The 18,840-nt window shown below is 41.0% G+C and overlaps 1 protein-coding gene across 3 annotated transcripts in view; it reads left to right on the top strand.

The window, feature by feature from the left end:
- Positions 1 to 17,252, top strand: part of LOC126176945 (heterochromatin protein 1-like) — a 156,375-nt gene extending 139,123 nt beyond the window's left edge. For 2 of the 3 annotated variants that reach the window (XM_049924145.1, XM_049924146.1), the window contains exons 5-7: positions 5,236 to 5,391; positions 14,138 to 14,247; positions 16,761 to 17,252. In XM_049924145.1, the coding sequence (XP_049780102.1) occupies positions 5,236 to 5,391; positions 14,138 to 14,247; positions 16,761 to 16,785 (291 nt within the window). In that variant the 3' untranslated portion in view covers positions 16,786 to 17,252. The remainder of the gene's footprint in view (positions 1 to 5,235; positions 5,392 to 14,137; positions 14,248 to 16,760) is intronic. The other variant, XM_049924147.1, reaches the window with a different exon arrangement.
- Positions 17,253 to 18,840: the final 1,588 nt, after the last annotated feature.

An 18,840-nucleotide genomic window follows, 5' to 3' on the forward strand; every position in this document is an offset into this window, starting at 1 on the left:
GGTGGGAGACTGGAAAGATAAGGCACAGGAAATTTGTTTTTGTGCAAGGTTGGTAGGATAATTAAGGTCAGTGAAGGCTTCAGTGAGACCCTCCGTATAATTTGAGAGGGACTGCTAGTCACTGCAGATGCGACAACCACAGATGGCTAGGGTGTACGGAAGGGACTTCTTGGTAAGGAATGGATGGCAGCTGTTGAAGTGGAGGTATTGCTGGTGGTTAGTAGGTTTGATATGGACGGAGGTATTGTGTAGCCATCTCTGAGGTGGGGGTCAACATCTAGGAAAGTGGCTTGTTGGGTAGAGTAGGACCAGGTGAAGCAAATGGGGAAGAAGTTGTTGAGGTTCTAAAAATGTGAATAGGGTGTCCTCACCTTCAATCTAGATAGCAAGAATGTCATCAGTGAATCTGAACCAGGTGAGGGGTTTAGGATTGTGGGTTTTTAGGAAGGGTTCCTCTAGATGGCTCATGAATAGTTTGGCATAGGATGGCGCCATGTGGGTGCCCCGTAGCCCTACCCCGTATTTGTTTGTAGGTAATGCCTTCAAAGGAGAAGTAATTGTGGGTGAGGATATAGTTGGTCATGACAACTAGGAAGGAGGTTGTTGGTTTGGAATCCATAGGGTGTCTGGGAAGGTGGTGTTAGATAGCAGGAAGGCCGTGGGCATTAGGAATGTTAGTGTACAGGGAGGTGGCATCAATAGTGATGAGCAGGGCACCTTGTGGTAAAGGAACAGGAACCGGGGAGAGTTGAAGGAGGAAATGGTTGGTATCTTTTATATAGGAGGATACTTATCTTCCTTTACTGACACTTCTTGTCCTGTAACCCTCAATACAATGTCCTTAACTTCTGGGTTACTCATTTTGGCTGAACAAATAAGTCACTCAATGATACAAACACTCTTACCGTGATAATTTTCCGTCACCAACTGTGGCTGCCGTGTCATCGTCTGCTAATTGCTGCAGCTTGTAATCTTCACATTGGTTCTGCATATTGTATTGATTACATCTGCTCTTACTTGAGTCATTCAGCTGTCATGCTCCGGGGTGTGACGTCATTGATTGGCAGCTGTCCAGGATAGTCAATTCTGCTGCTTTCAGGCAGTACAATGTTTCCCATTTGTCAAGCTTTTTCTGCATAACAGCATCAGTTTCTGTGCCTAATTCCAAACAATTAAAAGTTTCCAATGTTCAAAAATTGTCTGTGCACTGTCCTACTTATTGTTTACATGTAAATTCAGTTAATTTATATGCCACACGATTGTTTTTCACTGTTTAACAACCACTTCATCAGTTCCACTGTGAATAATTTTAAAGTCCACTGCTCTGTTACATGAGTTCTTAAAACCTGTATTTTCCCTGTAAATTGCTGCAAATCCATGGGGCACCAAATGAAGCGTAGCGTTTTTACCTGTGCTAATATGCCTTGGTAGCTGTGCCTCTGTTGAATCTGGCTGAAAAGTATTGTCTAAAGTAGGCAAGATTTCAGTCCACATACTGTAATTGCACTTTTTGTTAAATAACCTACAGTTTATGGCCAGGTCAAGCCTCATTCACTATTAATTTCAGCACAGATAAACAGCTAGCCACATACTGTAACAGTTCTTGAACAACCAGATAGGCCTGTTTTGTCTCAGTGCTATTGTGTTAACAATATGGACGTTATCATTTCCTGATAAGTAATGTCAGTTTTGAGCTGTCACATGTTAAGTGCCTTTTGTTGCAGGCAGTTCACCATTGTTGATTTTAAGCGAGCACGCCGTTCTGCAGTTGACCATCTCGTCAGTTTGTTCACCCACATCATGAATGGTTTTGTGTGGAAGTCCCAGGCTGTGGTCATATTTTACGATTTGGAGATAGCCTACGACACCTGTTGGAGGACTGGTATCCTCCGTACTCTCTACATATGCGTCTTCTGTGGTCGCCTGCCCCGTTTCGTTCAGGGATTTTTAAAAGACTGAGCTTTCAAGGTATGTGCGGGTTCTGCCTTGTCGGGCACTTTTATCCAGGAAAACTGTGTGCCTCGGCGTTTCATCCTGAGCGTCATCCTCTTTGCTATAACCATTAACCCTATAATGGCTTGTCTACTGCAGGACATCTCCGGCTCCCTTTTCGTTAATGATTTTGCCATTTCTTGCAGTTCCCCATGGACCCGTCTCATCGAGCAGCATCTTCAGCTATGTCTCAGTCGAGCACCGACAATGGCTTTCGTTTTTCCACTGTCAAAACCGTTTGTATGAATTTCTGGTGGTGCAATTTGTTTCTTCCACCGTCTTTACATCTTGGGCCTGTTGCTCTTCCACTCGTTGAAACTACGAAATTCCTAGGGCTCATGCTCGAAAGGAACCTTTATTGGTCCTCCCACATGTCTTACCTGGCAGCCCGTTGCACGCGATCCCTCAGTGTCCTACATGGCCACAGTGGTACTTCCTGGGGACCAGATCAGACCACTCTTTCATTTGTACTGGTCCCTTGTCCATTCGAAACTAGACTATGGGTGTTTTGTTTATGCATCTGCATGTCCGTTCCTCTTACGCCATCTCAATGCATCCCTCTTCTCTGTTGCCTCCTGGAGTTCGCTTTTGGCTCATGCTCGTGCAGCTGAACTTCACACTATGTGCAACTTTCCTGGTGGGTGTAAACCCTTCACTACCTTGGCTTCGTGTGGCGGCCTATGTTCACCTCGGCTTTCATTCGCTTCCAAAGGACACTACTCTAGCCTCGCTGTATCGCCTTCAGCTTCACAACCTTTGCACAGAACTTCATGGTAGTAACTTTATGTACACTGTTGGCTCTCAGACTGACCTTGATGTCAGGTTTGTCTTCCTCATTGGTGCCGGCATTTTTCAGTATCGGCTTCTGGAACACTACTCAGTATTTGTAGCAGAGCTCTTTGCTCTGTATCAGGCCACACAGTACAGCCAGCAACACAGGCTTTGCAATTGCGTCATCTGCTCCAACTCTCTCAGTGCCCTTCAAAGCCTCTGCGTACTGTACACTGTCCATCCCTTAGTGCAACAGGTCCAGGAAAGCTGTCACTTGCTCACTCTTGACGGTGCCACTGTTTTGTTTATGTGGGTTCCTGGTCATGTCGATCTGACAGGAAATAAGGCCACTGACGCTGCAGCGAAGGTTGCATCCTCATACCTCATCCCGCTGGTTCTTACATACCCTCCAATGATCTCTGTGTTGCCATCTGTCAGCAAGCGGTGTCACTTCGGCATCACCATTGGACATTCCTTCATGGGAACAAGCTCTGGGTTATCATTTTATCCAAGTTATGTATCAGGCACTGTCTGTTTAGCCAGCGCCGTTTGTCAAGTGATGCTCCCCCACCACTTTATGTTCATTGCACTCAACATTTCACGGTTTGACATTTTTTTTGTTGGAATGCCCTTTTTAGTAACCATTTAGTTCTCCTTTGTGTTTACTGTATGAATTACCGGCTGTCTTAGCAAAGGATGCGCAAGCTGTTTAAAATGTTTTACTTTTTATCCATCATAGCAATCTAGAAAAAGCCATTTAATAGATAGTTCATGACCTCTGTTTCTCTGTGGCGTATTTTATAGCCCTTTCTCCAAATGCCTGTTTGTAGCTGTCTTCTCTTCAATCAATTGGGATTAACGTGTAGTTGGTTTTAACTCCTCTCTTTGTCTTTGTGTTCTACACTTCTGATGTGGATGCGTAAGACCCTAGTTGTTTTTGTGTCCTAAAACAAAACAGACAAACTCATAATGTACTCTACTGATGTTCCATATTGAGATTATTAGAGTGCACTATCGTAAAAGTGAAGTGATCCAGAAGTTTATGTGTAGCAAGTGAATCATTAACTCATTCTCCAGTTACATGGTCCTTTCAAATTGGTAGTCATATCAGAATGAACATGCCATGCACAGTAAGTATAATTTGGAAATAACACAGTTCACAGTCTGATCCTTTGTCATAGTAAGCATTATTGAAGATTAACACCAGTCATGAAAACAATTGCGAGTTCATTCAATTATTGAAAATTGGTCACTGAATGAACTCTCAAACATGAATTTAGATAAAACTCAGCATCTTTTGCAACTTGTGATTTGCACTAACTGGTCCGCATACATTATGCAGTAATTTTGAACACAGATCTTGCTTATATCATAACCTTCACAGGCTGACTAAAATGGCTCCCTAAATTTACCTTTTACAGGTTTACAATTGTCAATGCTACTCTCAGATATTGTTGTCCACTGTCATTTTATGAGTTACAATTAAACACTTATATTACTGATTAACTGAATAGTTCAGAGACTCCCTTCTGAATGTGAACTTTTAGATACGACAATAATTCTTATGGAATTATGCTGTATATTTTGCCAGAATGTCGGATCCTACTTCAGTACCAATGTTTTTGATGATAATGCTAATTACTCTAAAACTAAATGAATGCAAAAGTTGCTAACACATTTCTGACAATAGCTGTAGGGATACTTCAATTATTTGTATATGCATTTGATCTACTTTACCTCAAAATTAGCGATTACGTACATGTTTACTTGAACGACGATTACGACGTTTTATATTACAGGTATTTTGCAGTTAGCACAGTTTCTAGGTAATCAAATTTCACCAATAAATTCTGATAACAAAATGAATGTACTGGATAATAAACTGAAATTCTCTAAGCTCTGTGTTAGTGTTACAGATTTTTGTTACTGTATGCATGTCATATGTAATAATCTCGTGATATGGGGGAGAAAAATGGAATTCTGGGGGAAGGAAAACAGAATAGGGGAGGGAGGGAAATCTATATGCTTAGTTAGTCTTTTCCTTGTTTCTTTTGATTCAAACAATTCTTTCTGAAATGTATAATATTTGTAGGTTAGTTTATCCTGCTCTCTTTCATTTAATTTATGCATTCTATCCAAGTCTTATGTTGGTTCTGGGGTACGTACCTGAAACTCTGAAGTACAAACCCATCAGATCCCATTGCTTTAATCCATACATCCCCTTTTCATACTTAAACAAATGACACGTTACTTGTTCAGTGGACAGGTGGGTACTATAACTTTGGATTATCGTGTATCTGAATTCTTGATTTCCCATTGTTATTGTTGTCAGAATGTTTGCAGCCCTATGTAATGCATACTTTCAAACTGTAGTTGTTTTGTGTTTTGTTAAACTAGCTTAAAATGTTAATTTTGTATAGACTTTTCTTGCCACAAATTGCAGATTTAGTATTTAATAAATACTTTTTTAAGGTGGAGAAGATAATGGAAGTGCACCATAAAAGAAATGGAAAAAAAGAGTATTTGATCCACTGGCGAGGATACCCACACTCTCAAGATACTTGGGAACCAGAAGAGAACTTGGATTGTGAAGAACTAATACGAGAATTTGAAGAAAGAGTAAACAAGGTGAGCTTTTCTTTTTCAGGAGCACTATAACATGGGATGTAGTGTAGTTAAGGCACATGGGATGTAGTGTAGTTAAGGCACATGGGATGTAGTGTAGTTAAGGCACATGGGATGTAGTGTAGTTAAGGCACTTTCAAGGCATGTAACTAAGTGCTACAGAGAAATAACAAATGAAATAAAACATTTTTCTCTTCACATTTCCCACTAGTTAAGATTATGACTTAAAATGCTTACTGGCTCTTCACAGTAAGCTACCAATGCTTAGAGTTACAGTGGGCTTACAAAAATAGAGACTGGTTTTCAGAGTTAGGATTATCTTTATCCTAGATAGCAGTGAAAATTTCTTGCATTACATTGTGCTGTTGTCAACACTGTCCCAACATTGTACATGCTTCATGAAGGTACTAAAGATTGCTGTCTTTCTGCATCACACTACGTTACTTTCCAAAACATGCTGCCAATCCACAAAAGTGGGTAATCTCAAAGACTTTAATGAAACATGTTAGAAACTCCGAGGTAGACATGACAAGCCAACAATCAGTCAAAAATAAGTCTGCTAATGTCTCTCTATGAATAAATCACCCACCACCACAAAAAAAAGTTGATTGCCAAAAGCTGTGGAGTCTGAAATCTGTGTGAAGAACCCAAAGAGTTCGTGTACAGTTGACAAAAAAACTGTACACATGTGTCTTGATCAGCTCCAGTACTTTGGTTTTGTACAGCTTGCACCAGTGGTAATACAGCACACACTGGCAACAGTAGCAGCACAACATATAGGACACTTCTGGGCAATGTATTTGTTCCCTTATTAGTGCAACAACTTTGCCTTGTTTTGATTTTCTGTTAACGCCTATAACTATCACATATTGTTTTATTTACACATTATAATGCTTGCTATTATCTTTTTGAAAGACCAAGATGGTTCTGCCTTGAATCAACAAATAAAAACAAATCTGTGTAGTTGGGTTTTATTTATTTATTTATTTATTTATTTATTTACATTGTATTGTTTGTTGAGTGTGTTAGAAGCTTTATGAATACAGCCAAGGTATACCGAACTGTGCCACAGACAGGTATATGACAAACAGTCATTTCTTGCCATGTGTCAGCATACATAGGTTCGTGCAGTGTGATAGTTTTAGTGTTCATGAAGCGGCAGTCAGGTTCGATGTTCAACGTCGCTGTGCCCAAAAATGGGTAAAACAGTGGTTTGAGACAAGAGTAATGGCCAGAGTCAATGGTCAGGATTAGGAAAAGTGTCAAAGCTTCAGCAAGATGTGTGTTAATTGACACCAGTATAGAACGTCCATTCTTGAACGCCACCCAACTCAAGAATGAGACAGATTTCTTTGGATACTTTCAAACTGTTCACAACCGCATACGAGTTCCCGGCATTAGTGTCCGTAGGGTTGCTGATGAAGGGACCCTCTCTGATTATCACAAACTTCATAGGCCTGCCTTTGCTGAATTGAATGCAGACCATGACTGGGACCACATCGTCTTTTCAAATGAATCGGTATTTAGCTCAGTGGATGAGAGTCCCATTATAGTCTACAGGCTATGGGGAGCACATTATAGTCTACAGGCTATGGGGAGCACATTATAGTCTACAGGCTATGGGGAGCACATTATAGTCTACAGGCTATGGGGAGCACATTATAGTCTACAGGCTATGGGGAGCACATTATAGTCTACAGGCTATGGGGAGCACATTATAGTCTACAGGCTATGGGGAGCACATTATAGTCTACAGGCTATGGGGAGCACATTATAATCTACAGGCTATGGGGAGCACATTATAATCTACAGGCTATGGGGAGCACATTATAGTCTACAGGCTATGGGGAGCACATCATAGTCTACAGGCTATGGGGAGCACAGTATGGTCCACAATACATGGTGCCACATTTGCTTGTTGGTAGTACCACAGAATCATGCTGAGGGTGGATGACATCAAATGGGGCACAGATGTTTAACCAAATTTTTGGTCACCTGCCACAGATCAGTATGTGCACATCATGAAACGCTCTGTGGTGCCGGCTGTTAGTATGCATTGTCCCAATTGAATGATCCAGTTTCAGCAGGAACACTCACCAATTCACACAAATCAAAGTGCTTGGCAGTGGTTTTTGCAACTGGTGATGTTGACATGATCGACTGGTTGTTTCAAGTGCCAGATTTTAATCTCATTGAAAATCAGAGGGCAAAAATGAAGCATCACATGAACATTTACTCATTGACATTGGCCACACACTCAACTGAAGGGGTGTAGTGTTCGATACATGGGAGGGTCTCGCAGGTGATGTGTATTTCCGAAACTGACAGCCTCCGTGGCTATCGGATGAGGCGGGTATTGACGCCAATGATGGGGGAGACCTCACTAGCTTTATTCCTGATGTGAAACTTTCCTCGTCTCCCATTACTCCACTTTCTATTACAATGTTTGACATGAGTGTATGCTTTTTACCTGGGAATTTATGTGAAGTCATTATGCTTTAAATTTTGTGAATTGAATTTGTGTACTTAACACTTGATGCATGTAAATTTGAAAATAGCTCAAACAAATCAATTTGAATCGAATTAGAAATGGTGTCCTAATATATATATATAGACACACACACAAACAGGTAAACCCGGGGGGAAAAAAAATAATAATAATTATAATAAAGAAAATTGCCAAGTACTAGCCACATATTTTTCACAGCTTTTAAATTATCTCGAACCCAAAGAGAGATTCCGAAAAGTGCAGCCAGAAATCTCGCCACAGAACTCATCACCACCAACACAAGAAGAAATTTATGCGCGCATCAAGAAACTTAAAAGCAATAAAACATCAGGGGAGGACGGAATTGAGCAGAACTCTTGAAGAATTTATGCCCAAATTCACTCAAAAAAATTACTCAAATAATCCAAAACATCTAGCAAACCGAAAAAATCCTGAATGACTGGAAGATTGCTCCTGAACTGTGAATCACCTGACACATTCTTTGATTACCAGGACAGCACCAAGCCTCCAAACTCACAACCCATGACGAAAGTAGCAGTAACAGAAATCATCCCGTCCTTGAAAAGGAACAAAGCATCAGGAGAAGACTCGAAAGTGGCTGAACTATGGAAGGAGACAAGACTGTAAGCACGTTGACAGAAATCTCAAAAGAACATTTGGGAGACTCAAACATTAATTAGTAACTGGTAGGGGACTTGACTGACATCGACAATTATCGAGGAATCTCGTTGGTACCTGTCTTATAAAGGATTTGCTCCAAGGCCTTACTAAACAGAGCCAAACCTCAACTGGACTCACAGCTAGGGGAATACCAGGCAGGATTTAGAAAAGGATGCTCTGGTACTGAACAGATACTGAACCAGAAGTCAGTGTTACAAGTAAAACTGGCTGGTAAGAAATATATCATCATCTTCGTTGACTTCAAGAAGGCATATGACTCAGTTGGTAGACCTTTTCTCAGGAAGATCCTGCAGGAACTAGGGCTAGATGAGAAGACCCACAGCCTTATCCAATAGACTTAAAGCAACACCAGGTCACGAGTAGAATTCAGAGGAACCCTCTCAGACAGTTTTGAAATCAAATTGAGAGTAAGACAGGGAGATGGTCTGTCCCCCTCTCCTCTTAAACTGTACCCTGGAAAAGGTAATAAGAGAGTGGCGGAAGGAGTTAGCTTGAGAAGGGATTCCAAATGGTATCTCTCTTGGACATAAGTGCAATGGGCTCAGTGTTGATTGCTTGGCATTTTCTGATGACCTAGTCACCTGTCTTGAAGCCTTATATACTTCAGAATATTTAATATTCAATAGGAAGGGATTTACTGAAAAGCTCGAAATCAAGGAGAGAAAGATAATGAGGTAGATACTGGGGCCAGTCAAGGAAGGTGACCCAACCGAGAGCTCTAAAAGTACAGTGAAAGAACAGATGTACCTTGGAGAAGACGTCTAGCATTTTATAGACACATTTACCGGATGCATCATGACAGATTGTCCAACCAGTTTCTCTGTTACTGGCAAAAGAGGAAGACCAAGTCACCATGGTTGATGGTAGTGGAGAAAGATCTTCAGGAACTAGGAATAACAGAAGGAAACTTGAAGGATCAGACAATACTCAGGAAGAAGCTTAGACAAAAGAGGTTCCAGGACAGACTACTGAGAAAGAAGACTTGTGTCCTCTGGACACAGGGGAGGAAGGAACAACACAGCCAGAGGATGCGTAACTACTGGGCAAACGTCAAAGCCCACTCCAAATTCAATAGTTGAATGTCGTGGTCTTTTGTTGGCTTATACAAAATAATAATAATAAAACACTCTGCAGGTATTAACATTGCTGTTCAATAACTCCGCACCTTTAGCGCAACAGCATTGATTGTCAGCAACTGCATATTCTTCCAGTTTGAAAGCAGGGTCACCACTTCTGAGGGAGTCCTGTCTTGCTTAAAATTTCTTGGAGTTTGACCCTGGCACTGGTCAGACAAGACCTCCACAAATACCAGAAAAACCTCGTAGAATAAAACTCCAAATACTGAATATCGCCTGGATTTATTATCCACAGACTAGCTCGAGTACAGTATCCTTGAACTTGATAATGTTGTGGTCTCGTACAGACTTGTGCAAACTTTCTCATTTCTTGGGATGAACATCAGAGACATGTTTAACATCGTTGAGAAGCCCGAACTACAGAACTTCGCTAGAAGTGTCTCCATGGTGCGGTGCACAGTGTTGCAGGCTCAGAGGAAATACTGATGACAAAACAAGCATGTCGAATGGAGATCTTGCATCACTGCACAACACCTCAGGTGCACATCAGATGAAAAAAATGTGACCCGCTGAAACCAGGATCACCCCCCATAAAGTGTCCTTGCACCCTCTTGCTATCAGATTAGAGGATCTATCATTACACAGTTTCAACCCATTGAATGCCAGTTTTGTTTTTCCTGGTGGCAATATCCTCCAAGTAGTCTCCACACAGAGACGCAATTGGAGGCTATTTTTACCTCTGAATTAATTTACCCAAGACAGTGTCATCATTGTTAAGCCCTATTGTGAAGTTGCAGGGCCTTGAAAAAATCTAACTGCAATAGATTCGGCTCATATTATAATCAGATAAATATGGTAAGTGTCGTTTCTGTTCATCTTGTTGCATTATTGTGTACTTTTTTCAGTTACTTTCTGCACTATAATATAGCAGTTCTTTCTATGTACGGTCCAAATTTCATCGAGCTATGTAACTTGGCAGTGACATGTCTTGCGAAAGCTACTTTTGTCCTTCAGTTTTGCAAATCATTGTGTTATAGTAAGAAATACTATAATACGCCCGAAATTTATGAATTAAACAATGCAAGTACCAAAAACACGCAAAGAAATTAATTAAACTATGTAACAAATAAGTGAGCTAGGAGTATACGACTTTCTGCTGGCAGCTGCTTATCCAACGGCGGCAGAGATCAGTGTAAAATCGCGTAGTGAATTCTGTAAAATCACGTAGTCTCCTTCCGCCGCCGAGCAGTGTGCCAGCAGTGCGCAAGTAGCAGCATTACTGCATATACTAGCAGTCTTGTATTTTAATAACCGTTTAAATTTTGTGTCGATTTGTTTGTGCTCTCTGTACATTATGTTCAGACGTTCTTTGCACAACAGTTTTTAGCATGGATAGGGACTGCAACTGCTGTGTTCAGATGCAGGCTGAGTTGGCATCCCTTCGCTCCCAGCTTCAGGCAGTGTTGGCTTCGGTCACACAGCTTGAGGCTGTTGCCAATGGGCATCACTGTGGGGGTCCGGATGGGGGTTTGTCGGGGACGGCCAGTTCGTCCCACGCATCCCCTGATCGGGCTAAGACTGTGGCTGCCCGGGATACTGCCCACATTGAGGCTGATCCCTCACCTGTGGTAGAGTGGGAGGTCGTCTCGAGGTGTGGCAGGGGGCGAAAGACATTCCGGAGGGCTGAACGGAAGGCCTCTCCAGTTTGTCTGACGAACCGGTTTCAGGCGCTGTCTCGGGCTGATACTGATCTTCGGCCTGACATGGCTGCTTGTCCTGTTCCAGAGGTTGCCCCTCAGTCTGCAAGATCCGGGTGGTTGCAGAGGGTGAGCTTACCGGTAGTTGGGAGCTCCAACGTCAGGCGCATAATGGGGCCCCTCAGGGATATGGCAGCAAGAGAGGGGAAGAAAACCAATGTGCACTCCGTGTGCATATCGGGGGGAGTCATTCCAGATGTGGAAAGGGTCCTTCCGGATGCCATGAAGGGTACAGGGTGCACCCATCTGCAGGTGGTCGCTCATGTCGTCACCAATGATGTGTGTTGCTATGGATCGGAGGAAATCCTCTCTGGCTTCCGGCAGCTATCTGATTTGGTCAAGACTGCCAGTCTCGCTAGCGGGATGAAAGCAGAGCTCACCATCTGCAGCATCGTCGACAGGACTGACTGCGGACCTTTGGTACAGAGCCGAGTGGAGGGTCTGAATCAGAGACTGAGGCAGTTCTGCGACCGTGTGGGCTGCAGATTCCTCGACTTGCGCCATAGGGTGGAGGGGTTTCGGGTTCCGCTGGATAGGTCAGGAGTCCACTACACGCAGCAAGCGGCTACACAGGTAGCAGGGGTTGTGTGGCGTGGACTGGGCAGGTTTTTTAGGTTAGATGGTCTCGGGCAAGCACAGAAAGGGCAACAGCCTCAAAGGGTGCGGGGCAAAGTCAGGACATACGGGGACCAAGCAGCAATCAGTATTGTAATTGTAAACTGTCGAGCTGCATTGGTAAAGTACCGGAACTTCAAGTGCTGATAGAAAGCACCGAAGCTGAAATTGTTATAGGTACAGAAAGCTGGCTGAAGCCAGAGATAAATTCTGCTGAAATTTTTACAAAGGCACATGCGGTGTTTAGAAAGGATAGATTGCATGTGACCGGTGGTGGCGTGTTTGTCGCTGTTAGTAGTAGTTTATCCTGTAGTGAAGTAGAAGTGGATAGTTCCTGTGAATTATTATGGGTGGAGTTTACACTCAACAACCGAGCTAGGTTAATAATTGGCTCCTTTTACCGACCTCCCGACTCAGCAGCATTAGTGGCAGAACAACTGAGTGAAAATTTGGAATACATTTCACATAAATTTTCTCAGCATGTTATATATAGTCTTAGGTGGAGATTTCAATTTACCAGATACAGACTGGGACACTCAGATGTTCAGGATGGGTGGTAGGGACAGAGCATCGAGTGACATTATACTGAGTGCACTATCCGAAAAGTACCTCGAGCAATTAAACAGAGAACCGACTCGTGGAGATAACATCTTGGACCTACTGATAACAAACAGACCCGAACTTTTCGACTCTGTAAGCGCAGAACAGGGAATCAGTGATCATAAGGCCGTTGCAGCATCCCTGAATATGGAAGTAAATAGGAATATAAAAAAAAGGGAGGAAGGTTTATCTGTTTAGCAAGAGTAATAGAAGGCAGATTTCAGACTACCTAACAGATCAAAACGGGTGCTAAATATGTGGGGCCATTGAGTTCATTTATGACCCTTCTGAACCCATCGATTCTATCTCTGCCTGGCAGTCGTGGAATCTCGACAAACCTCAGAAGCAATGTTACGGAACAATAAACTGCAGTCATATTAAGCGTTGATCCTATCACTGTTGAACTCTGACATGCTGGTAGGGTTCCTCCTGACATGAGTCATAATACGATTTTCTCATCATCACCCAACATCCAGATGAGATTTCTGAATGAAAAACACTTTGTGTCATCTTTCTTTGGATATACAGTGTAGACGCTATTGCATGTACCTACTGTGAGCAGAGGCACTAATTTGCTAATCATTTTCGTAGCCATGAATGTAGTACTTTTTACACCAGTTCGACGTTAGTTGTGTAAGCCTCATTTCCCATAATTCTTTTCATAGGTTTGATTATTTGCGTAACTTTATGTTTTTTAATGATGTTCTGTTATACAGGAACATTAATTGCATGATGCATACATTACAAAATGGTAGTTTCAGACTGAAGTGTACAAGGGGTAGCCATAATATTTTAATAATCACTTTGAAAAAATAATGTTATGTAATTATTTCTTTAGTTGTGCAGTTGTGGTGCAGATTGAAATCCCAACGCCATAGTGCTTTAGCACACCATTAGACAAAACAAAATGGTACAGCCCATCAATAAAGTGGGTTATTGTGCAGCTGCTTCAGATCAGATTAGATGACTTCTTTACTCTTCTGGATTGGCCCAATGCTCAACATTTGTTAGCTTCAAAACAAATTACCACGTAGTATGTAGTTGGTCTGCTCCAGTTTCTTTTATCTGCTCTACTGGTGTGCTACAGTATTCTTGTACAGGATTTCCATGTATATCAGGACTGCGGACTTGTACCTACAAGTAAATGAACAAATTAATTACATAACATTATATCCCTCTGTGTTTCAAAGAGTTTGAGGCTACTTGGCAGAGTCTAAGGCTACATTTCTGCTGCTGTGAATTGCCACAGACCTCAAATTTGTAGTCTGTATCTGCGTATTCTGAGAAAACCATTCCTATCTGCAAACTCACAGAGCTACTTTCAAAATTTGCTCGATTAACAGTTACTCGTGTACACATCATAAAAAATATACAGTAGTCCTAAGGCATCCTGCCCTATTTTTCATGTGGGTCACATTCAGTTTTATAAACTTGTTTGGCAGAAAAGAGTAATACTACAGAAATTGAAGGTTTTATATTTGTAGATGAATGTAAAAAATACTTTGTTGTAGGCTAAGAACCTCAACGTGCGTGAATTGAGAACTGATCCAGCGCACACAAATAGATACGCTGAAGAACAGTCTGCCAAAAGGCAGAGTAAGCGGGGGAAAGGCAAGAAGAGGTAGGTTTCATTGAAAGTTATCAAATAGACAAAATAAAACCATTAGGCCCTCTAAAATGAAGTAAGCCTTTACTGTATTAATGTCTTTCTTAGAATATTAAGTTCTTGTGAATCCTTTTCCTATTTTGCACTTGGCTAGATAGTTTGAAGTCTTAACATGCTCTCGAAGTAAATTCATTTTGTGAACACTGCAGTTTGTAAGGAATTGGCGCAGTAAGATGATTGACGTTCAAATGTGACAGCATGACATAAGGCCAGAAGGAAGCTATTGTGTTTGGACGTGCTCATGACACAGCCTTGAATGAAGTTGCCTTATTTGTCAGTGTATCAACTGCCCAATATGTCTACAAGGAATTGGCGTACTGCTAGCAGCCATGGAACGCAGAGTAAGTTCAGCACAGAGTTAGTTCTGTGATGTTTTGAGATATTCGTACAAGACCCACACCCACTCATTCAGGTTACCGTGAACATGAATGCACTTATTTCATCTTTCTCTGTGAAAAAGTGTTGCTCTCTTTCCTATATATTCATGATGAGCATGCTGCGGACAGTAATTTCCTCCAGTGTGACAACAGCCCTGTACACACAAATTCGTGGTTTGATAAATGTGCGAGCATTGTACCATTCCTCAGTTTGTATGCTAAATTGCACGGTCATAATCCCAAAGAAATTGCTTGGGAGGACTATTTGGAACAGTATGAAGGGGGACCCAAAATTAACTATAAAGCTGCACATGATGTACTTGAAGTACCACATTGCACTGCCCAAGGGCTGTTGTAGGATCTCTACCAAGAAATCTACCAGGCAGTGCCAACAGACAGCGACTAGTATGGTTTCTCTGGCAGTTCTGTGAGTGTGCATACAGTGCAGATGTGACATGAGAAAATGGCTACTTCTTACAAACAATGTGTGACTGTGAAAATTTGTTTTTTACTCAGCGAGAACTCAGCGGAAACTGTTGTGTTGGTTCTGACAGCTTACAAAGAACATACTCTTATTAGTAAAACTCAAATTATGAATGGTTTCTCTCAGTTTAAAAAAAGAAGAAATGGCCATTAAATATCAGTCCCGTTCCGATCACCCTTCAGCTGCTCAAAGCAAGGACAACTCCAGCCAAATCCATGGTCTGATCAATGAACATTGTCGTAGGACAATCAACCAGCTTGAGGACTTACCTGGGATGTTCTGGATGCTCAAGTCAATGCATTTTGACCATTGACTTGGGGATGCAAAGAGTGGCAGCAAATTATGAGCTGAGGCTTCTCGACGGATATCCAAAGGATCATCGCATTCAAGCTTGTCATGAAATAAGGACTCATTCTTAGATGATCAAATTTTTTTCAGTAAAATTGTCACAGGCTACGATTCATGGTGCTATGTGGGTACAATCCAGACAGTCAACTGGCTCACCTCATCCAAAAGAAACTCAGCAGGTGAAATCAAATGTGAAGGTGATGTTGATCTATTTTTTGACATCAAAGGGACTACAAACACAGAATTTGTCCCTCAAAACAAGACAGTAAATCTACAATTCTATTTGGAGGTTGTAAAATGGGCGTGCAGATGTTTGATGTGAAAACATATGCCTTTGTGCAATTTCAGCGAGTAGCTCCTGCATCATGACACGCTCCCACACACATGGCTCTTAGTGTTCGCCAGTTTCTGTCCTCATTGAAGACGACCACCGTGATCCATGCATCATATTCACCAAAAAGATCCTTGGACATCTTCCTGTTCCCTAGGATGAAAAGAAATTTGAAAGGGAAGCGTTTTGCTGATGTCGAAGACATAAAATGCAAATTTCACGAAGTTTCTAGCAGGTATTGAAGGGTTAATTTATAGGTGCTTCCACCACTGGAGTAAATACAGACTTGGACAAGAGCATTAATGCTAATGGAGTGTACTTTGGAGGAGATTACGGTTGTATTTGAAAAACAATGAATTACGTGTTTCCTACAAAGAAATTCCGGTTGTTTTTGGGTCCCACCATCATAGGTGAGACACAGCGCTAAACATCCCAGCAATTTGGTAGCTTCACGGGATCTAATCATGAATGAATGACTTCAACTGGATATGGCATTCCTGAAGAAACTTATGGACTCTTATTACTTGCCGAATCAAGGCTAGTGGGTGTGTTAGGCAGTATTAGTGTGTTGTCTCCTGTGTACTTATGTGTATGAGAATAGATCACTACTCACCTGAAGAGGGGAAGGTTGTTATCTAAACCGTGTTCTAAGTTCATCCTTTGGAGAACTAACTACTCACTCTTCCAGCACCACCATCAAAAACTCCCAGTGTTACAGATGGGAGTGTCTGTTTAGCAGTATGGAGGACTTTGTCAGTAGCTTGGCGGGTAATCTTTCTTCTCAATATGTCTACCACTCATGTTTTCTCTATCCCGTAAGTGGTGGTCTGTGCTCATATAGATATTTATTTTAAAATATATTTAAAGTGTTTTGAACAGTATACTGTCATTCAGTGCACTTGTACAGCAAGACCATTTTTTGTTACAGGACGACATATTATGATACTGAATAAACTGCAGAAAGAAACAAAAAATTGTGCATGTGTGATATTAGTCACATGCCATGGCTGTCAGAATGGTGTTAAAACCTTTTTATATCTTCTTTTAATGCAGTCTAGTAGTATTTGATTTTGTGTGCAGTTTTATAGAAATGACCAATTTTTAAAGTTGTACAATCAGACTGTGTTCATTAATTGTGAAATTTTAATAATAATCTCTTAGACTATTATTATTAATGCATATTTCAAAGATTTCAGAAGTACACGGCCATAAGTTGCAATATAGTAGGGCACTATATCCTAAGATAAATAAGTTACTATAACTGTGACGATAGTTTGATTTGAAATATTTACTTCATGAGACGCATAAATCAAATAGTTCTACTATATTATTATTAATATTTAAGTTACTGTACATGTAAAACAAGTCATGTACTTCGTCATTATATTATAAACATAAATTAAATTTGTAGAAAAAACTATATCATTCTCTGAATACTACTCATTTTAAGAGGTCTGTTATAGTTTTCAAACATACCTAATTATGACCAAAACATTGATCACCTAAGCATCATGACTGGCAGTGAAAGAGCAAATTACATGCAGCATAAGTAAAATATGTTTGGGCCGTAAAACCAGATATAGTCCTCGCTCTCCTCCAAATATAAATGTGAAAACTAAAATGAATAATCTAAGTTGCTCATACTTCTCTGCGAGCCTTTTGATTTGACAGTTGATGTATTAATGACGCTACTTATTTCATTAGGCAGCTTCTCATTTGGCTGTAATGAGGCAGAGGAGACACTGTTCTAGATCTTTACTCCACAGAAAACGTGGAACATTAATCAGCTTTATACCTCTTCAATGGTAGCCAACAACCACTAGGCCAGAGTGATGCTATTTGTTAAAATAGTTTCTGTGGCTATAAAGTAACTTCAATTTTCTTCGCCACAAACTGTAGCACAGCCCCATCAGTTCATTTTATTTCATGACATTCTGTAAAACAAATGGGCATCTGTTATAAATCCCAAGCTTTTGTATCAAAGCTACAGCTACCTTTACCTAACACAGTAGCACGGTCTTAAGATAGTTTTTATTTATTGTGGCAAAATTAGGGCCCTCTTACATCTAACCGGCCTGTTTATGTTGCATTCATTATGACACACAAATCATAAGAGGTCTTCATATAACATGGAATCCAATACTTAGCAATAAGTGATATAAATACTGGAAACAGTAGTAACTATAGCGAACGCATTAAAAGTTTAGTACCACTTTTCCAAGAACAAATATAAAAATAAATTACTTCGGGGACTGACAGCAATTGGATGTGAGAAGGGGGGAGCATTTGCATTATTGTTTTTGCACATAAAACTATACAAATGCGGAAAAATTACAATTCACAAAAGAGAGAGCTTTGGTGTTGTCCCTTTGTATGATACACAGGGTGGTCCATTGATAGTGACCGACCCAAATATCTCACGAAATAAGCATCAAACGAAAAATCTACAAAGAACGAAACTCGTCTAGCTTGAAGGGGGAAAGCAGATGGCGCTATGTTTGGCCCACTAGATGGTGCTGCCATAGGTCAAACGGATATTGCTGCGGTTTTTTAAGTAGGAACCCCCATTTTTTATTACATATTCATGTAGTACGTAAAGAAATATGAATGTTTTAGTTGGACCACTTTTTTCACTTTGTGATAGATTGCGCTGTAATAGTCATAAACGTATAAGTATGTGGTATCACGTAACATTCCGCCAGTGCGGACAGTATTTGCTTTGTGATACATCACCCGTGTTAAAATGGACCATTTACCAATTGCGGAAAAGGTCGATATCGTGTTGATGTATGGTTATTATGATCAAAATGCCCAACGGGCGTGTGCTATGTATGCTGCTCGATATCCTGGACGACATCATCCAAGTGTGCGGCATTCGCCGGATAATTATATTATTTAAGGAAACAGGAAACATTCAGCCACATGTGAAACGTCAACCACGACATGCAACAAATGATGTCTAGTAGGTGTTTTAGCTGCTGTTGCGGCTAATCCGTACATCAGTAGCA

Source organism: Schistocerca cancellata, chromosome 3 (assembly GCF_023864275.1).
Source record: "Schistocerca cancellata isolate TAMUIC-IGC-003103 chromosome 3, iqSchCanc2.1, whole genome shotgun sequence".
NCBI lineage: Eukaryota > Metazoa > Arthropoda > Insecta > Orthoptera > Acrididae > Schistocerca > Schistocerca cancellata.